Source organism: Aptenodytes forsteri, unplaced genomic scaffold, assembly GCF_000699145.1.
Source record: "Aptenodytes forsteri isolate BGI_AS27 unplaced genomic scaffold, ASM69914v1 Scaffold286, whole genome shotgun sequence".
Taxonomy (NCBI): domain Eukaryota; kingdom Metazoa; phylum Chordata; class Aves; order Sphenisciformes; family Spheniscidae; genus Aptenodytes; species Aptenodytes forsteri.
The window spans coordinates 1003342-1024546 of NW_008794491.1; the positions used below are offsets into that span (position 1 = coordinate 1003342).

General features: G+C 45.9%; 2 protein-coding genes across 2 annotated transcripts; one reads left to right on the forward strand and one right to left on the reverse strand.

Annotated features, from left to right (window-relative positions):
- The first annotated feature begins 1195 nt into the window (after positions 1–1195).
- Positions 1196–7142, forward strand: APOBEC1 (apolipoprotein B mRNA editing enzyme catalytic subunit 1). The gene is made up of 5 exons (XM_019475033.1): positions 1196–1231; positions 2575–2602; positions 3030–3418; positions 4664–4782; positions 7107–7142. Exons 1-5 carry the CDS (start codon positions 1210–1212, stop codon positions 7140–7142), a joined length of 594 nt encoding a protein of 197 aa, XP_019330578.1. The 5' UTR covers positions 1196–1209.
- An 8793-nt stretch (positions 7143–15935) lies between these two features.
- Positions 15936–21205, reverse strand: AICDA (activation induced cytidine deaminase). The gene is made up of 5 exons (XM_009290934.1): positions 21039–21205; positions 17432–17579; positions 16664–16934; positions 16355–16470; positions 15936–16051 (listed from the first exon to the last, which is right to left on the reverse strand). Exons 1-5 carry the CDS (start codon positions 21164–21166, stop codon positions 15998–16000), a joined length of 717 nt encoding a protein of 238 aa, XP_009289209.1. The 5' UTR covers positions 21167–21205; the 3' UTR covers positions 15936–15997.

The window sequence follows — 21205 nt, forward strand, 5'->3', positions numbered from 1 at the left end:
GTCACAAAACAAGAGGAAACTGTAAGTGATAAAGACTGACTCAGCACAGACATCTCTAGCTAAGCCATATGAAGAATTCTTTTGTAATCCCTTTGCTCTGCAAGCCGGTTTTGGGTGTGTCAGTCAGAGGATAGCTTCTCACGAGCAACTAGCATTGTTTCACTCATATTTCAGATTAAATGGGAAATATTTTTTGCTGCATCTTGTGTGAGTTACAGAACAGATCACAGGAAGGTGATGCCCAGTTCATAACACTGAGCAGATTTCTCAGGGCACTGGAAAAAGCCTGTTCTTTTTACATCAGGGAACTGATCTGTCATGACCAATAGCTTCTGCAGATACTCACCTGCTGGCTCAGGTCTTGCTCTCAGGGTGCCCACGTGAGTACAGAGCTCTTCTCAGTTGTGAAGTTTCATAAATATCTGGGCGTACCCCCACAACAAGCTGTCCAATGCCATAGCTCTCCTGGATGCTGGGCAGCTTGCTTAGAGTTAGCCTGAGAGTGTCTGCCCAGTCACTGACCACAGCTGTAGATGTGGCCTCACACACATTGAGGGTCTTCCTTCCTGTGAGGACCCAGGTTCAAGGGTGTATGAGTGGTCCTTGGAACTCCACAGAATGGTTCCATGAAGGGAAATGGCAGTAACCATCACCACCTGCTGGAGATCCATAAAATCACAAGCTTTTGTAGATGACATCTTCTGTTTCCCTCTCTCCACCGGGTTCCGCTCAACTTTCTGATGATATCTGGGTGCCAGAAAAGTTATCTGCCATGCCACTGCTATGTGACTTGATGCCATTTGTGTAGATGCTCTTTCTCTCTTGGTGCATTGGGGTGACTAGAGAAGAGTTGCTTTTCTATTCTGGGGCCAGTGGTAATAAAGAGAGACAATTTCTGTTCTGCACTGCAAAAAAATGGCTCACCTGTTAATTCCAGCTTCTGGCAGGCAACCTTGTCTACACCCCCAGATCCACTTCTGCATGGGACTCACCCTCTTTTGCAGTCTTTTACTGCCAGGAAGTTGCTTTCAGTTTCACCCAGCGGGGTAGTTTATTTGCATAAGAGCAAGTCACCGTAAGGAAATATTCAGCTGAGTAACATTACTAACGTCCAAAGTTCAGTCTTTGGGAATAGAAACTGAAACAAATGTAAGACTAATAAAGGGACATCCATCACCCAAGAGGCGACAGACAAATCCAGAAATATCCATGGCTGCTGTCACTGATAGAGGTAAGTACATGTATGTGAAAAGCAGGTCTATTTCTCCATATTCAGTGTAGATATTTACTGTAGTTTTATCTAAGGAACTGGCGAGTACAGACAGATGTGTGTGTTGGCACATGAAGATACACAGGAGACACCTGTGGATCTGTGTGTGTTACCTCTTTGAATGCATTACTGTATCTTGAGTCTTAGGTCCAGCTTCAAAATATTAATATAATTTTGTTAATCCTGATGTGACATTAGGCAGGAAGAATTCAAATTCCGAAAGACCTTTTAATGTGGAAAGAGATCTCAAAGGCAATTAAGAATGGAGCAAATTAGTTGGCTTATCTTTTCGCTTATTTTGTTTTCAATGCAATAAACAACCAGAAAATGCCTCTTAAAGGATCAGTGCAATAAAGCTATGCAAGGAAAGGATCAGTGCAATAAAGCTGTGCAAGGAGCTGATCAGGTCTCTGTTGATGTGGAAGACTATTTTATTCCTGCTGAAATGTAATTTCACTGTGTATATTTCATAATTCCTCATCTTAAAGAGCTAAGAGCTATGGAAAAGTGCCTTTAGTATCTTAATTCTAAGTAAATTAATCCTTTTCTTCAATAAAATGAGGGTTCTTAGATCCTTAAGTTTGCTGTGGATGGGCTTTTACAAAAGAAATAACTAGCCTTGATCACCTGCAATTCTTTTCATCTAGACCCTCAGCTGGGAAGGGATGAATGAGTCATAGGGTCAAACTTCTTTGCCATCATGAGAGACAAAATGTATGTAATCAGGCAGGTCTGTGGTGCCACCCCACAGGTATTTGTTAGTCAGAAATCACCCTCCTTTCTGCACTGATATTTTTTCCTTGGCACTGATTTTTTTTCAGCTTTTGAAACAGTTTCATACTAAGAAAAGAACGAACTGTTGGCTATGAAAATGTTTTTGTCTAGATGGGCATTATAAGGAAAATAGCTCAGGTTTTGCCTCGTAGAAGTGGTTTGGAAGATACAAAGGGAGAAGAGATTTGATTCTGCTCTTCAATTAGTCAGGGAAAAGCAGATGCAGTACTGCTGAAATCAGTGAAGTTAAACTTGAGTGAGATCGCAGGCAACCCTAATGTGTTAGAGTGAGCAAGGGTTCATGTACAGCATAGTTTAAACAACCATCAAGTTTAGCTCCCAGGCAGAAATCCACCACTCCTGCATCCCAGAGTGGCTATCCTGCTGTGCAGGGATTATTTATTAAGCCCTTTTACATAAAAGAGATTTGGCAGGGAGTGTATAGACTGAAAGGGGCCAGGACAGGAGGTGTAGAAGAAATTTTGTTTTCTGATCTACTATCCCCAATGACTCAAATCTTTTCTATATAGATCTTGCACCCAGAGAGAACAACCAAAGGTAAGAGATATAGTTCTATCGCTGTGTGCTGCCTGGGCTCCATGGCAATTTCCAGAGACAGGCAGAGCTAAGAAGCCTTGTGCCTTGGTTTTCTCTTACCATCCCTTTCCCTGATCTTCCTTTCCAGTTGTCTCACTGCTTTGATCAGTGCTGATCTCAGAATGGAGATGGGGTTGCTTACGCTCCAAACATCTCTCAAGGAGGTGCTGTGGGTGTTTCACCAAGGCCACTCTAAGGGAATAATTCTGGAGCCTACATCAAACTCCAGATTTAGATCATTAGATTACAACATTCTTCAAGCTGCTCGTTTGTGATGGGAAAGGCTGAGAGTGGGAGGCTTGGCTGATGTTGAGAGCAGGCAATGCACAATGGGACCAAACATCACTGAAGTGTTGGGATCATAGTACTGCTGGTACTTTTGTCGCAGGTGGAAGATACGGCCAAATGACTTCAAAAGAAATTATTTGCCTGGCCAACATCCAAAGGTGGTGTACCTCCTGTATGAAATCAGGTGGAGCAGAGGTACCATCTGGAGGAACTGGTGCTCAAACAATTCTACCCAACATGCTGAAGTCAACTTCTTGGAAAATTGTTTCAAGGCAATGCCATCAGTTTCTTGCTCCATCACTTGGGTCCTATCTACTACCCCCTGTGGGAAATGCTCCAGAAGAATTCTGGAGTTCCTGAGGGTACATCCCAATGTGACCTTGGAAATATACGCAGCCAAGCTGTTCAAGCACCTGGATATCCGTAACCGGCAAGGTCTCAGGAACCTGGCAATGAATGGAGTCATTATACGTATCATGAATCTTGCAGGTAACCCAACTACTCTTTGGGTTTGTCTAGGTGTGGATTGAAAGTTCTGGGATTATGTGCACTCTCAGCAGTTGTGCTTTGTAATAGTGGTGATGACTGGCATTAGGGAGTACTAGTAAGTGCAAAAATGCCACTCTCTTCTGCCTTATTTCTTCCCCAATCCCATACAGCAGCAGGACCAGCATGGTCACTTCCTCTTGCCAAATCTGAACAAGGAGAGTTATGTCTTTCTCTAGCCATCCATGCCTCCTTTATATACAGTGAAAAATCGTGAGCGTAAGATAGAGCCTGTCCCTCCTAGCATATATATGCAGATCAGCTTGCCAGCTGCAGCAGTTGGTTTCCTTTGACAGCTGGAGAAGAGAAGGAGACATATCTAAAGGAGACTTTCAGATAATGCATCACAGAGGACAATTGTGTCTTGCATGTGTGTCTTTCTGTATGTATATCTTGCTTGCCTGTTGATGTTTGGCTGTAAAAATAGTCCAGACAAGTAGCTCACAGAAAGGAATGTACATTTGAAGAGGTGAATCTCACATACCTGTCTGGACACTTACTACTGGAGTGTGCAGCTACAAAACCTACCAGGTCAAATGTAAACTTAAAGGAGATTGCTTATCTTGGGGAACCTGTCTCTGGGATTATACCACCAGAGCACTGACAGAAGCTCTGGCCATCCTATCAAAACTAAGATCAGTATGAAACTGCTAAATGTTAGGGTGGTCACTCCAGGTTTTTCCTGATCATCGAGATAAGTCAAGCAGATTCATGACTGAAGCAACAAGTTTATTGTCTTACCCAAAGCTGCTGTGATCAAGCACAAAGCTGCCAAAAGGTATGCCTGAACAGCCCTGATTGCATATGCCACTTCCCTTTTCGGTCCTTCCCAGAGAAGCAGCCTGCCGCCCACTGATTCCTTCTCCCTTGGCCAATGTGTTCTGGTTTTATGCCCTGATGTGCTATCCGTGATAGGGGTTGCCCAAGCCACCCTAAGTGATCTCTCTCTCTCTGGCAAGTCCCCTTTTTAGACATATTGCTATTTGTAGAGTTTTGGTTCCCCTTTCCACTAACTTATTTGTGTAGTTGCAAGTCATGGTTGGTCCCTTGCATGAATACCCTCAGATTAATATCTTTCTCCTGCCCTTTACTGTTGTCTTACTGAGAAAGAAGTGACTCACTGCATATTCATGAAGAAAGAACTGGGCATGCCTTTCATCAATAGTGACTGGATATCTCTCTTCTCAGATTACAGTTACGGGTGGAAAAGATTTGTTGCATACCAACGTGGAGAAGATGATTATTGGCCCTGGAGCTTCGCTTCATACATCCTTCTGAATTGGATAGAGCTCTATCATATCCTTTCGGTTAGTAGGCACTTGAAGAAAATGCTGAGAGTGAAAAATAATGCAAAATCCTGGGAAAAGGAGGTTTGGAGGATCCTGGCAATGGTGTTAGCAGAAACGATAGTATGAAAAAAAAGCGTGGGCTTGATGCTGCATGAACAGAGGGCCAAGCAGGCAAGAGATTGTCAAGGACTATGCTGCTACATTGTGCCTTTGTGGCCAGGAGTAGAGAAGAGATTTAGCAATACTCTCAGTTTTTTTACTAAGGAAAGGGTAAATTATTTCAACCCTTTACATGGATGAGCTACAAGTTCATTAGCTTGCAGCTTACTGGAGCTATTTGATCCCAAAAGCTCATTCAGCTGTGTAAACATGATTCAAGTACACTCTTTTTGCCTCTCAAGACAGGACACTGATTTTAGTTAAGTTCTGATCCAGTACAAAGGCCCAGATCAGTGGATTCACTTTCAGGATCACAGCTTACACGTAAGAGTATCATACGACTGAGATCTACATTCCCTATTTCTTGCAATCCATACAACTGCAGAAGTTATTTGCATGGCCTGATATCCAACTGTACAAGAAAGAGAAGGTGGTCTACTGAACAGGAGAGAAGACCAGGACTGGAGTTAACTTCCTGGCTCAGCCACCCTTTGCAGGGCAAGCCAGTTCTTGCTTGAACTGGTCCCTGTATGTAGAATGGGGGCTAGCAGAATGGACGGCAGGAGATAGAGTAGGGATGCACAGAACTACATAATACAGACAGGAACTTAAAGTCTAGAAGGAGAAAAACTAACCTATCTGTAGGATGCTATAAATGCCTTGTTTTATTTCTGGCTGAGGAAAAGGAATACATTAGACTTCACTTCCATCCACCCCAAACTTTACATAGGTCTTTTAATACCTCAAGACCTGACCTTTCTAATTCTGTCTAAATAAGACATTCAGGTGACAGGATACACAGTCAGTGGCATTACCCAGTCAGTCAGCTGATCTAACAAAGTAGTTAATGCAATGTAACTGTTTAGGAGATATTTTTCCCTTGGCTTTCAGCCTTCCTGAGTCTCCTAATGTCTGAGACGATGATTAAATAATTTAGCAGCTTACGCACAATCAAATGTATAGTGTGATGCTTACCAGGGAGCTGAACAGAGGTGTCTGCTAAATGCTTGTGAGTACCAATGAACTACAGCTGACTCAGCTTAGTTCCCTGGGCAGCAGTACAAGGTGAATACGCCCTTCAGGTCTTGGTTTTAAAGAGCCAGCTAACAAATGACCTGTTCCTCCCTGTGCCCCTGGCAACCTTATTGATTACTGCAGAGTCCTGGTGAATAGGGCCCATTATCAGTAGTTCTGACTAACCACCAACCCTCCCCAGAAGGAATGGGAAGGTCTGTGTGCTCAGCCCTTGTGAACACCCAGCCCCATTTTCCTAACTGTGCATGGTCAGATAAGTCTCATTGACCATTGCCAGCTGACACAATTCTTGGGGCAGACCAGGACCCCCTGAGTGCAGAGGTGTAATGAGGAGAGTTCATTCCAGGCACATGCTCCAGAGAAATACAGACAGTTGTGTCAAGTCCTGACCTCCCTGGCAGAAGAAAGACACTGAGGAACCAGAGAGGATTTGGTGGAGTACCACTGCAATAGTCAGGGTGCTGGAGCACTCGCCCTACAAGGAGAGGCTGAGGGCATTGGCTTTGTTAGGCGTAAAGAAAAGAAGGCTAAGTGGGATATAACTGCAGTTTTCCACTACATAAAGGTGGCAAAGACAAAGCCAGGCTCTCCTCAAAGCTGCATAGAGGGAAAATGAGGCAACAGGCACAAGCTGCGACAAGGGAAATTCTGGACAGAAGGAAAAAGTCTCCCCCGACAGTGGTGCTGTATTGGAACAGGTGCCCAGAGAGGCTGTCAGACCTCCATCCCTGGAGACACTGAGAAGTTTCCTCTGAGCTGCCTGATCTATCTTTGGAGTTAGCCATGCTGCAAACACGTTGTTGGACTAGAGACCTCCAGAGGACCTTTCTCACCCCCAAAATTCTGCCTTTCCACAGGACCTAGCTCCACTTCCCCTGGATTCAGCTACACAGCCTGCCACCTTTTAAATGCTTCTGTTTCTGAGTGGTCTGTCTTTCTAGGAGGGGTTTACACGGCACAGTAAATTCCAAAGTGCTACTCTTGTCTGGAAAGCTGAGTCCCAAGGGAGATCATCTGGCATGCTGAAGGTGGATCAGAGTGATCTCTTGGACTAGATGCTGTATTTTCAAACTCTGGATCATGTTTAAGAGACAACTTAAGCTTTTGGCACCTAATTTTTAATGTTCATGTTTCTTTCTTCCTGCTAGGGGCTTCCTCCATTGCTGGCAAACTTTAAATACTAACAAGTATCAGCAGCATGCTTTCCAGCTCACTTTGTGCATCATAACATTATTTACAAGACTGGAAAAGCCAGTCCCTGGAAGTCTTCCCCACTACAGCCTTGAACTATGAGCTTCATACTGTCAACAGAGAAGACTCTTATCGCTGGTTGGGCATTGCTAAGTATTGGACACAGCAGAAGGAACACATGAGAAACCATCAGAAAGTTCGGATGATGCAGCCAGGCAGCCAGGACACAGTGCTCTGGGTCTTTACAAGGCTTCCTGCGAGTCCAATGGGGATGGGGACCATGCCCCAGGATCAGGCCTTTCATGTCTGCTGATTCTGCAATCAGATTCTGCAAGTACTCTCTTGAAAGGCCAGCAAGTAACATTTTTCCTGCTTTGATCTCTTCCAAAGAAGTAATCAGAGCAATGCATTCTGGTTTTGAGAATTTCTTATGAAGATCACTTTTATGGTTATGTGTGTATGTTTCAGAAAATACTTCATGCTACTAGTATTTGTGTAATATTATTATTATATTACTGCTTTTATTACAATATAATAAGATTATATTACTAAGGATTATATTGCTTCATTTTAAGGTCTTATTCTCCCTGTTTTTATGACTGTAGAAACAACAGAATAAAAGTTAAAATGTCAACTCTGTGGAAACTTTGCTTTTCTTGTTCAGTTCCTGGGCACACATCCTTCCCTTGTAATTCCACACTCCGGAGTCCCAGCTGTTCATTTGCAAACTGGGCGAACACAGTAAAAAGCCTCTGCTTTTCCAGCTGGAAGCACTGACTGGAATGGTGAGGTAGGAGATACTGAAAGCTCTGAGCTATCTCTACAGGCAGAAGTCAAAAAGAAGATACAGGTGTGTTGGGCCTTGCAGAGTTTTCAGTCTGTGCTGCAAATAATGCAAAACATCTGAATGAACCATGTTGGGAGCTCCATGTTTCATGACTCCCAACCCCTCCAAGCAGGAGGCCCATTGTGTGATCCCACTGAGGAATGTGCTGCTGCTGGGATCTGCAACATACAGGCACAAATGATTAATTGAAGAATAAGGCAGGGGCTGGTGGGAACCATGCCTATCTCTTCTAGTTGATTAATGCTTATAGCATCCTTTGGCCACGCCAAAGTCTCCAGATGTTTAGCAGACAATCAAGACAGGCAGAAAAGTTGCAGGCTGAGGAAGAAGCTCCAGCCCCTGCTGTCTGAGAGAGTATCATCTAAAGCTGAGTGCAGCTGGCTGCAGAGTGTCTCCTACGTTAACCGAATAAAATTACTCCAAGCAATGTATAGTGTGGCTAAAGTTTTCTTCCCCCTGTCCAGGTCCTCAGGCTGGATGTCACATGCTTTCTTTCTGGCCATTCTAGTGTTAACTCTTTGTTTCCTTAGGGAGAAATCAAATCACTCGATCAACATGTAGTTGGGTACACCGGGGTCCATAACCATTCAGCAACATAACTTGTAAGTTACTGGTCTGCTGTGGAATGTGGCAACTGGATTTGAGCCTGATCAACACATATATCTTCAAACATCTTCATCTGGGTCTTGGTACAGAAGTTAGCTGAGTCCCACCTGAGAACCTAGAAAGTACAACAGCACAAAGCTATACAACTCTGTGTAGCGTCCAGCAAAAAATGGAAACCCTAAGTGTTAACAAAATCTGCAAGACCTGAAGACCCATCCATATCTCTTGCCATAAATACTTAAGCATCGTAGAATCTTACTCACAGCTTAGCATCGCACAGAGAAGGCTTAACCCATAGCAGTGTGGAAATTACCGACACATTGCTAGGTCACATGAAATAATCTAAAAATGCTGGCAGGTGTTGCTATGTTTCTGTACCTTAGAATAAATATGCAGTCAGACTTTGACCTTGGAAAGGTCGGAGTTCAGTGTACCTAAAACTCCAGCTCTCTGGAGGAAGATGGCAGGTTGGATGGCCCAGGTCTTTTGAGTAGGATGATGACATTGCCTGGAGATTAAACGAGATGCGAATTTGAATTAGGAGGGGAAAGTGGCTTGATGGGAGAGAATTTGTTTGAGAAGACTCAAGAAAGAGAACAGGAGCCTTCTGTAAGTAGCTCTAGGTGAAGGGGATTAGACGATCCAGAAGCTAGGGCTGTGTGAACCACATTGTTCTACATGAGAAAGGACCAGTAGTCCAGTAAGGAATAATATATACCAGCGCAAAGTTGATCTTAATCCTCTAGCAGCAATATGGTGACCTGCTCCAAATTAATTACTTTTTCCTGCAGTATCATCTGAGGGTGAGTACAGACCCTGCTGTGAATCCTCCAACTTTGTTCCTGACAGTCCAAGGCCCATCTCAGTGAACTATTACCATGAAATAGTTTTCCTGCAGGCAAGGTAGAGGACAATGCCTTTACTGCAGGACAGAGGGGTTATTCCTGGCACGCAAAGAGGTACCCTATTCTTGCTTTGAACTTCAGCTAATACTCATCTGTTTAGCCCCAGGCCAGAGAGCCTTGGATGAGGGTGGGGTGGTGGCCAAGGGAGAAAAGCGAGGGAGAAATCAGGATATACCACAGAACAACAGAGGACAAAATGATCGATGAAGGAGGAAGAAAATGAGATCCCATTAGGCTCCTCAGTTTCATTTAACATGGGTCTCTGCAGCATTATCCAGTGCAGCTTCTCTCAGACAGGTGGTGCAGTAGGTGTGATTCTCTTCAGGTTGTGAGGAATGCTTTGGGGATTAATAACAGTAGGTCAGCACTAGCAAGAATATGAGATGGGTATGCAACCTGATGATTTTTGGACACACAAGCTGGAAGCTGTTGGGCCTAATCCTGTTCCATCATCCTATCTCAAAGCAATATTGGCAAGTGTCCACTGGCTCCAGTGGGTTCCTGCACAGGGATGTGCTGTTTGATGTCCCTTTTCAGCTCCCTATAGTTACAGTTACAGTTTTGACTCTCTGACTGTTACTCCCAAAACAAATGTTTTCATTTGTCGTCCCCTGTAATTATCTGATTTTCTGTCCAACTTCTTGTTTGTTTGTTCCTCCTTCTCAGAAGGGCTAATCAGTGTTTCTAGAAGTCCCAAAAGAGAAACACAGCAACAATGGGTTCCTGAAAGTGAAATACTAGGGAAGAGAAGAACAAAGTGAGAAGATGTAATACTTCGTGCCTGACACACTCCCAGGCTCCAGCTCTCTTCAGCTCTTCCTAGGCCAAACGTGGTTTCTGAGTATTCGGTAGCCCTTTCTGAAGCATAAGCAGCTACACTGCTGTTCTGGGAGAGGAAATGAAGCAGGGCCTTGGAGACAGCTGAAAGCAGAGACAGCATTTTATGGAGGCTCTAACAACTCCAGCTGGAGTGTGATCAGGGTCCTGTGGCCCCACTCCAGTACAAGTGAGTCTGGATCAGAGGGGTGAACCAGAGATGTGCCCATTTGCTAGGAGCAATCCTAGTCCATTAGACAAGAACTTTGCAGTGGTGATGGTCCTGTAATGTGTAGGACTGTCACTAAGGGAGCAAAAGGACACATGATAAAGCAGAAATGATGAACAGGGCAGCGTGAGCGATGGTGCCATACTCCTAGTGGAGCCTGGACTCTGAAGTGAACAGTGACACAGGCTGGTGCCCCCACCTCCCCCAGTCACATCTGGCTGGGGATAGTTTCTTGCTACAGCTGAGCACCGGTGCGTAATGAGGCAGAGATCTCTGGCACCCCCATCCCTGTCATGGGTCACAGTTCTACTACTGCTAGTGTCAGCTCTGGTCATTAACAAGTCATTCAACTGCACAGAAGTGCCTGGATTAACTGAAGTGCACGGACTCATTTTTATGAGTTAGCCAGAGTGCATGGTTCTTCATGAAAGGCTCAACCCTTTCCCACTGAAGGCAGGAGGACAAACTTTCTCTGGTCCATTTGGAAGCTTGCCAGTTCAACGTCAGCCCAGTGAAGTTTTTTTACACTAGCTGTAGCTGTCAGAGTGAACTTGCAATCTGCTGTATCCCTGCTGTGCTCCTGCTGGGGTGTAAGGGCCTAGAGGTGGGTCTACCACACTGCTAGCCTATAGAGGTAACCACACAAGAGAGCTGGTCTACTCTCATCTTCTCTCCCTCTGGACTGGTAAAAACATTGTTCCAGCTTGTAGAGTAGGCTAGTTCTTAACTGTGATTAATAACAAGATTATAGCATGGAGACATCAACATCCTTCCTGCCCTGGAACTTGGGTGCCACCTGCACTCACCCATGTGAGGAGACAGGTCCCTTGCAGGCAGGAAGATTACCTCTCAGTATTAGCTCCACACCTTTGAAAGTCACATCAGTCCTTCAACTGGTACGCTTAATAATAATAATGACAACAGCAGCAGCAACAATGGTGTTTTAGCTATATCTTATGCGGGTTTGGAAGCCTGAGGGGAAACCTGCCTATCACAAAGTGTATGAGAGATTTAAAAGCCAAAGGCAGCCTTCAAAATACTTGCCATACTTTGGCACCTACCCTTCTGCTCTGACCTCTGCTCTTGCAACAACCCGCTTTCTCCCTCCCCTTCAGAGGCTCTGCTTATCCCTGCTGGCATTGTCAGAACAAATGGTCTCTTCTGTGCCAAACCCCTCCACATTTCTTTTGCGAACCAAATCTGATTTCCATCGCTGCGAGGATTTAATACATATGTGATCAAATAATGAAATTTCTGCTCATAGAAACACCAAGGGGTCAGCACCAGGGAGGGAAGAAAAAACTACTCGAGCTAGAGGACAATGTTGGACTCGAATACATATAGGCTAAAAACCCCTGAAGGGGCAAGTAGCAGGGGACTGGACTCCATGACCCTGAAGCCCCTTTCTGTCCTGGTTTCCAAGTACCAGCATGCGGGAGAGGGAGAGAGAGCAAGCAGGGGGGAGACATGCTTTGAAAATCCCCCTTGTATTTGTAAGGGCCTGGAGCGTGTCTTTGCATTGTTTAATGGTAATCTGTTTCTTATTATTGCAATGTGATGTCCAAGGACGCTGTGTACTGACCTGGAGTGATGCTGTGTGCAGCTGTGGGAATGATGTCAGTGTCCTGCTCTTCAATGGGCATGTTCTGGGGGTTGTTGAGAGCTGGACTCTGGGAGCCGTTTGCAGCGAGGAACAACATCCCTCCAGCCAACACCCTCGTAAAGGTGCCAAACACCCCCATGCACCAGGAGACGGCAGCCATGCCCGGTGTTCCACACTGTACCAATAACCATCCTATCCCCTGTTTATCCTGTTTCCTCTGTTATCAAAGACCGACCCTGTACCTTGCTCTGCTGCAGAGTTGGAGCTTTCACAGAGTGGGTGGTCTCTGTATCCCAGCCCTCGAGGTGATAAAGCGCATGTCAGTTGTTGTAAGACTGGATGCGTCCCGAGGGTCCGATTGCCAAAAGGTCATGCAGGTGGCTGCGTGCAGAGACACACAGGGTGTCATTCAGTGAGGATGAAGGAGCTACCCCCAGCCCGTGGGCAGGACTGTTTTCAGCAGCCCCCTGTGCCTCGTGAGGGTGTGCTTACAGCAACGGTAAATAAAGCTTGAGCATGCAAAAAGCACCCAAAACATTACACAGCCAGTCACGGGGGCAGGCCTGGTGAGAGCTCACGTTTGTGCCAGATTTGCTGGGAATCTTTTGTATCCTGCCATTAATTGTGGCTGTAGTCCTTAGGGTGCGAGTAACAAGATAACGGGGAGGTGGGCACACTCGTGGAAAGCATGGCTCGGGGCACCAGCTGTACAGCTGTTCGGATGCGCCTGTGCTTTGTCCATCGCCGCAAGCAGTGGGATGTTGAACCAAGTGAGACTGGGGTTTTCAGCTACCACCATAGGCCCATCTCTGTAAGGACAGGCTGTAAACATAAGTGATACTCAAAACTACATAAGCAGTAGTGAAATGTTCCCTACATACACAGTCTACAAAGCAAGTAAAAAAATCTTAGGTTGTAAAAGTAATGTTACTACGTAACAGTCATCCTCCAGGGAGTTATTCTTGGCAGAGACACCTAATGCATTTGAGGCTGGATTAATTAATAATGCCAATTCAAAGAATACCTTGTAACAAAATGATATGAATTGGTATTTGAGAATAGAAAAAATGCAGTTAAAAAGGATCTCTATAGCAGCAGAGCTAAATTCCTATAGCTAAATCACATGGATTAGCTAAACAGTCTGCTCTGAATTTAATCTGCTTTAGATTCAGAAGAAGCAACCTAGGATATATTCTGAATCCAGTGCACGTTTCTTTGCATTTACTCATTGCATTTATTCTCCTATTGTATGATGTCACCAATAGTCACGTTTCAACAAGTATCTTCAACTAAATGTTTGACAGCATTTAAGCAAAAGCCAGTGTCTCAACTGCTTTTTTAGAAAATGCTACTTTTTCTAGTAGCTCTCCAACAATTTCACTCAGAAGGACAATGGTGTTGTACAGGCCAATACCAAAAGTTGGAAGACAGAGATCCTTTTTCCATCTCTGCTTCTCTTCTTGTTTTGTGGAGTATGTTGGGTCAGCTCTTCTTCTGTGTCCACTTTGGTCAATTACGAGTCATGAATGGGGACGATAGGCTTGAAATCAATAAAGGAAGTATCTTGAACAACTTTAGCATTTATGTCCCAGATTTTTGATAGTATTTCCAAAGTATCTATTGCCTGAACACTTTATCTGCCGCCTCGATCTGCTGGGTGACACTGTCAACAACTTCAAAGTTACAAGGGAAATGAATAAAGACGGTTTAATAGGATAGTGCCAGGTTGTCTCTCCAGAAATCAGAAAGGATAGATGACACATCAGTCCTTTGTGTCAACTTTTACTTCCCTCACCCACGTGGCACCAAAATAATGACAAAACCAGATGCTCATTTGTAAGACCTTTTTTTATATAAATAATATGCACTGTATTGAACAAATATACAACACCATGCTTGCAAATTAATGCTTTGCAAAGAAATCTCATTGCTATTCCTGGTCAAAATTCCTCAAGCTGAGTGCCTCAGGAGCCTGAAGTTGTAGGAAGCTTGTGATGCACCCAGTTGTGACCTCTCCTAGCAGGAGGAGGCACTGTGGGAGCAGGGCTCTCTGCTGTCCTCCTGCGGCTGGCCTATCACCAGAGGAGGTGTTTTGAGGAGCAACACAGGAGCCTCCAGCCTTACCCAGAAAGAGGAACAAGATGGAGCAGAGAACTCACAGCCATCATGAAAGAAATGACAGAGCACTCCCAGAATGTGGGACACACTTAGCCTTGGCAAAGCATCAAGAGGTTAGACTGCAGAGGACAATCCATCTGTAATTTAGGTAGTGGGAAGGTGGTGGTGAGTAGGCATGTACTATGAACCCGTCTTCAACTTGGTAAAGACTGTGTCCACAAGACCAGGTGCTGATGGGGTCCCCTAGTGGAAACACACTGATTGCCAGGCAGCAGGATGCTTTGATTTTGCCCCCTACAAAAGATATCTATCTACAGGCTGTATAGCTTTGCTCATGCTGGGTGTTTTTTCTGGTCTCAACTCTCAGTCCAGTCCCCAACTAGCCACATCTAGCCATATTATGGGCAATAAAAGGCCTGAAAAAACAGAAGACTATGGGACTGTTAAGGTGCCTCCAGCAGAGGACAGTTGGCTAGGGAGGGAGCATATTGCAGGCCTGATCTAGGAGGAAATGCTCAGTGGATGAAAAGTACCCCAGTAGTGAGAACTGTGGTGCTCCTCCCTGAGGTATGTCAAGAAACAGATGGTGACTGATGTGGATGCTAATACACCATCTAAAAAGACACAACCTCAACCTACATGAATGAGAGATTAAGTCTGAGGGACAATACAATGTGGAAATGAAGTGTGTTATCCAGTAGATATATGCTGGAAACACATTGCAGTGGTGAAGTTCCTTGGTGGCTCCTTTCCTGGCTGGGTGACAGGTCCACACACTAATCAGCACTGACCTCAAGCTGCCATGGCTCTCAACATAGTTGATAGGAGTTGAGTGGACTTCCTATTTCTGCATGGGAAATGTCTTGCTGGACACCCAGAATTGCAGTTTGCACTTGAAAATGTTGGCCAGCAAGTCTTCTGCTTTCATTTTAGGCTTTTATTGTCTAGTTTCAACCCCTCCTAGGGCACAAAACCTGGACCCACAGGTACTGAAGCTCCCTCCTTTCTGGGCAGGAGGCACTACAGGGCCTGGGCCTGCACACAATCCACTTAGAAGACCTGCTGGCTTCAAGTGAGGTTTTCAAGCTAAGCTACCTGGGCTGTCCAGGACTCGCTTCAATACTCTCAGTCGAGTTTTCCAATAACTGGCCAATTTTGTTGTTAGGACATAGGCTCTATCACTTAAATGGTGATGGTTTTCAGCTTCCTACCCACATCCAGAAGGACAAATACACCGTTTCACAGGCAAGGACACAGAGCAGCTCAGTGTAGTGCAGCTCTAAGAGCCAAGAGATGTGCTCCCCAAAGCCCTCATGAAATGTGCAGATTGGTGAGGTGCCAGTGAGAACACAGTTGCACAAAGAGCTTTGCAGGCTGTCTGTTCCCACCTGGGCAAGGCTAAACCCAGAACTCCATTTAGTGGACCACCTGAATTAGCTCTGCAGGGACCAAGGGAGGGCAAATTGCTCTCTGGCAATGTCACTGCAGTCCTGGCTATTCCCAGCTAGCAATGGATGAGGTGTGAGTCTGGGGAATGTGTCTTCAGAAGATCAGCCTAATTCTCCTTGGAAATTAAAAAGTAAGGATAGTCTTATCTCTAGACACAGGGCTGGAAGGGAGGGAGATGTAAAGAGGGAAGGAGAGAAAGATCTGTTGTAAGGGAGAGAGTTGGAAATCAAAGAACAAGTGTTTGTGAAGTCTTCTGATTGCTGATGACTTTCACTTCAAAGTCCCAGAGTTTTAAAGGCATCTCGTAAATCATCTACTTCGTACAGTGGCTGCAGGACAAAATATAAATGGTAGGTCAGTTGTCAAGTGAGCAGGAACCTATGAGGATGGGGAAGGAGGAAGAAATGGTAGGAGATGGGATGAGAGGTGGAAGAAGGGGAAGAGAATGAGGAGAGGAGATATGAAGGAAGTTGGGTAGAGAGGCACGAGGGAGGTGGAAGGTGAAGACACAGGAATGAATGAAATGGCAGACGGCAGAGATGGGCAGCAAGAGCAGAGAGGAACTATAGCGAGGAAGAGAGGAAGAAGCTGAGGGGAAGAGCACTGGAAGGAGAAGGAGAATTGGCCCTCACCAGGAGGATCCGTCGAAGTTTCCTGGACAGATGGACAGAGTTTTCATGCAGCCCTTCCCAGGCTTTGAATGTCTTTTCCCTGTTCTCCACAAATGTGTTCCAGCAGTAGAAGTAATCTGTGCAAGGCACAGGGGAGTTACAGAGTGCTCAAGACTGCCCCAGAGAGGACACTGACCTCTCCTAGGATCACTAAATCATCACATCCTGCCATCATCTTCTCTGGCTCCTTGTCCTAGCTTCTCCCACCCTCCTGGGTCTCCCTAACCCCCCATAGCTTTCCATCATCTCTTTCTTGCCTGCACATCTCACCTTTGAAGGTCATGATGGCAATCTGTGCCCCTGCCCTGTGCAGGCGCCTCAGCCCCTCAGGCTCTGCCTTGCGGTCCTCGCAGAAGTAGAGGCGTGCTGTGAAGATGCGGAGGGTCAGGTTGGGGTAGGCACGCAGGAAGTCGGCCACGTGTCGGGCGCAGTCATAACAGGGGCTCCAGGAGGTGAACCAGGTGATACGGTAGCAGCGGCCTGGGTCCAGGTCCCAGGCTGAGATGTAGCGCAGGAAGAGCACCTCCACGTGACAGCCCATCTTCGTGAAAGAGGGAGAGGGGCAAGGTGTGAGGCGGGGGAGGGGAGCAGGGTGTAAGAGGGGTGAGGAGGGAGGTGTGAGCTGGATAGGGTGTGAGAGGAGGAGAAACAAGGTGGGGGGTATGTCCTAGGGTCAGCGCACAGAGGAAGAAGGCACAGCGGTACGTAAGTGGAAAAGCACAGGGGCGCACTGATGTGTAGGGACGTACAACAAGAGGAATGGGTGGGAGCTAAGTAGAAAAATAGGTAGACTGGTAAAGCAGCAGGGAGTATGGATGCCTTGCTGGTAACACACTTGGGGGTAGCATAAAGTACAGGTTTACCTGGAGGCTGCATCCCCCAGATATTATGTACCAGTGCAGTGTCCATGCTCATGGACACGTGTGCCGGTGCCTGCGTTGCTGTTACAACCCTCCTTTCCCTGCTGCCCCAGGCAAACTGGAGCTGCATGCACCTCAGCACAGATATAAGAACAGGATGCCAAGGTGTTCCCTATACCTTATTGCGCAGGTATCCAAAGTCCAGGGAGCACGATGTGGCACTGTCACGGCGCTTCACAACATAGCAGAGGTAGGTTTCACGCCGGCCCTTGGCCCAGCGCAGGTTCTTGAAGTTATAAAGGAAGAGTTTCCTCTTCATCAGGAGGCTGCAGGAGAAGACAAGAGAGAATTTACACTAGCCCCACCCTGGAGCCAGCAGCTGGCCATGTCTTTGTTGAGGGCTCAGCACCAAAAATATCCTCCTCATGTCCAGGCCTCTCAGTACAAGAAGAGCATCAGTAATTTGCATGCAATGTGTTAGGGAAAGGGTGCAGACGTGACTGTGGGGATGAAGCAGGTGACCTTGTGAGTGGAAACAGTAAGTGAATTAGTAGTGGTTAGTCAAACAGCAACTATGGCTGGGTAGAGTGCGAAAATATCTGCAAACATCCAAAAGATGGACACCAATGAGGGAGAAAGATGAAGGTGTCTGAGAAGACCTGGGAAGATAAGAGGGTCTGGAGTTCAGTCATCAAGAAATATTATTTCTGCTGTACAAAACCCTGAAAAGCCACTGTGGCAAAGGATTGATCAAATTAGAGCCTCTTTAGAGAAGACTGGACAGAGTTTCTTCCCAGCATTGCCCAGAAGAAGAGCATGGTTGAAAGCGCGCAGGGCTAGGGGCTCGGGTAAGGTGCCATACACTAGCTGACAGAATACGTAATGGGGTAGGCATGCTGACACCTCTCCAGACACAAGTACTATTCCCACATTAGACAAACATCGAGATACATGGGGTCCTGCTCCCATGCCCAGGGATCCTGCTGGGGAGAGGCAGCGGGAGCACGGGGAGGGTAAGGTAGTCATGAGCCGTATCTAACAGCCTCACTGCCAAGTGGAGGTACATTGGCAGCTGAGAACAGCTGTGTTCATTGAGGTGAGATACTTACCTCCCCCACAGCAATGCAAAATAGAAGTGAATGGGTTAAAAATAATCACGTCCTTTGTCATCTTTTCCCTCTGATAGGCTGATGTTCAGCAGGGAGATGGGGTCAGTTTAAGTGATACCGAGCTGGGTTTTCTGGGGGGTCTCCAGTGAGGTGTAGGAAAGGGGAGTTTGGGTTTGTTAGGAATATAAATCTGATTAAAATCCAAGAGTCTAAGCAAGGAAAAGTTTCTTACACAAACACCCTTCATCTGTTTGCCAACATCACCATAAAGCCTGAGCACTGCAGGGCACTTAATCTCCAGCTAATAGTGGCATCCTCTCTCCTCCTCTGGGAGCTTCTCTCCATTGTGCACCCTCACACATGACCACAGCACCACAGGTGCTCATTCATATAGTCACGCACATCCTCTTGCTTTTTGTTACCTGGTGCATGTGCTTTGCTCTCCTGTAGCACTCCCTATTGCACCTCACACCGCATCTCCAGAGAGGCACATTCTTCCCTCAAGCACCCTTGCTACCCTGATTGTCCCACAGATAGGCAAGCCACCCGCGCACACATCCTCTTTCCTGCCATGTCGCCCTCAGACTGCAGTGCAAAAATACCTGTCCTGCTCACACAGAAAGAGCAAGCACACACATACTCAGTTATGCCACTTTTTATACAGACATGCTCCTAGAGAAGTAGATCACATGGGAGTTGTGGCATGTCTCCTGCTAGGAGAAAGTCCATAGAGAAGACAAGGCTCTGCAGAGTCCTGCACACACTCAGAGAGCAAAGCATCCCTACTAAGCATTTTATTCAGCCCAACAACAGCCTCAAGCAGTTCTTGGAGGTCTGTCCTGTAAGCACTGCCCCAGTCCGGCTCTGCTGGGCTTGCAGGTTGTGTCTGGAGTAGAGCACAAGCTGATCCCACTGCATTTCATCACCCCTTTCTCTGGCAGGTCACGTTGGGTGTGTGTTTCCCCTACCCACTTTTCTCTCTTGTATCGTGTGTTCTTCATCATCAGTTTTGATTTATTTCTCACACTTAGAGCTGCCCCGCTTCCTACCACCTTAGATTCACCCTGTATCCCTGCCTTTGAACAAACATGTATGAACATGTGTGTATATTCCCTAACACACTCATGTGTTGGTCCCCTCACAAAACTGTCAACCAGTAGTTCACCTCAGGCTTCTCCCTCTTGGATGTGTGTTATTGCAGGGATGTAGGGAAGACTCTCCTCTGTAACAGAGGTGCTGGAGAGGGAACACCCCTTCCATGTGTGACAGATCCTCAGGTTGTCCAGAGAGGATAGCCCACACAATCGCACGGGAAATGAGCAGGTATGATAGACCAGAGGGTTGCAAAGCTCTTACCTGGGATGTGCCACAACAGCAGAAAACAGAGCAGAGGAATTGTGAAAAATGCAATCACTTGTTGAAGAACCATATACGCCAGGTGAAAAACAATGACAATTATGTCGATGTTTCATCAAAGCCCACATGGAAAAATGCTTTTCAACACATCAAAAAGTTTAGGGAAAACAGGCTTTCTCTTTTCTCTTTCTTGTGAAGTTTTGGGCAAAACCATTTGCTTTCAAAATGTTCCTGATCCTTCTTCTAACTTTCCCTTTTCTCATTTCTTCCCATTTTTCTCTATTAAATGGTTTTGCCCCTGCAGAGCAGCATGCGGATGCAAATACAGGTGAAGAACAAGAAATGACCCCAAAACCCAGAAAAACAAAATTATGATCAGTTGGGTTATTTTTCAGTGTCAGAAAAAAGTGAAGACAATTTTGAATCACAGAAGCCATTTGTTCAACTAGAAATGTTCATTAACATCAGTTCCTGTTTTCCCTTCTCTCTGGAATTCACCGTCCCAGGGTTTTTTTGCTAGGGAGGATTTCAGAACGTCACTGGTACGAGAAGAAGAATAATGAATGAACAGATGTTGCGGGGAGCAACTGGGCAAATTTGCAGGTAGGTACAAAGTGCTGGATACATGTGCAACTCCTATAGCTATAGGATAGCTCAAGAGAAAGCGGCAAGGACACAGGAGCTGTGATTATACCCGGGCACTGAAAAAGTATACTGAACAGAGACCTTGTCCTCAAATAAAGATTCATGAAGCCAATCCTCAAATCAGAGTGAAGGCTCCTGAGTGCGTGAATGATATGCAATTGTGGAGAGTGATTAGCGATAATTAGCTCGCAGAGTAATTGCAGTGCAAGTAGAGGAATCCAATGCTGGAACAGTCTGTGCTTAAGAGCACAAGGGTGTGAGCAGCAGAAACAGAGTAAGACAGAAATCTGGTGCAAGAGAAAGAATAGGTGGATAAGAAGACAAGAGTGGGCAGGCATTGAGGTGCTTAAGTGGCAGATAGCATCTGAATGTTCATCTTTCTGTTATCTTTTTTTGTTTCTAGAAAAGAAAAAGAATGAAAAGGAACAGAGAATGGTCCCAAGAAAGAGAAATGACAGAAAGGGAAAAGAGTACAGGGTGGCAGACAGTCAAAGAGAAAGAATGACAGAGACACGGAGATGCAAGGCGCAAGAGCAGGACGGGGCGGGGAGTTAGATCACTGAGTCAGATGGGGAAAGCGAAAGGGATGGTGAGCACCAAAGGGAGAGCAGGTTAATTCTAAGAGAAAGACCCTCATTTCTTATATGAGCAAGAAACTGGAGGCACTCATCTTACCTGTCCATGACTGCCAGGGTCTCTCTCAGGTGATGGGATTGCAGGGAGGTTGTCTTGCAGGCTCCGTCTGTGCAGCCCTCTGACTTGATGTACAGAAATGTGGACTGCCCTGTGTGTCCCCTCCCCATTCACCCCTATCTACCCCCTGCCGGGTTTCATCGGGGTGT

Bases quoted from the DNA above. Each gene is read 5' to 3' on its own strand.
- APOBEC1 (XM_019475033.1), top strand. From the start codon at position 1,210: ATGGCTGCTGTCACTGATAGAG. The intron at 1,232-2,574 runs GTAAGTACATGT...TTTTCTATATAG, and splicing joins GGCTGCTGTCACTGATAGAG to ATCTTGCACCCAGAGAGAAC. The intron at 3,419-4,663 runs GTAACCCAACTA...CTCTCTTCTCAG, and splicing joins ACGTATCATGAATCTTGCAG to ATTACAGTTACGGGTGGAAA.
- AICDA (XM_009290934.1), bottom strand. From the start codon at position 21,166: ATGGGGAGGGGACACACAGGGCAGTCCACATTTCTGTACATCAAGTCA. The intron at 16,935-17,431 runs GTATAGGGAACA...TCTTTCACGAAG, and splicing joins TTGGATACCTGCGCAATAAG to ATGGGCTGTCACGTGGAGGT. The intron at 16,052-16,354 runs GTGAGGGCCAAT...TTTGTCCTGCAG, and splicing joins AACTTCGACGGATCCTCCTG to CCACTGTACGAAGTAGATGA.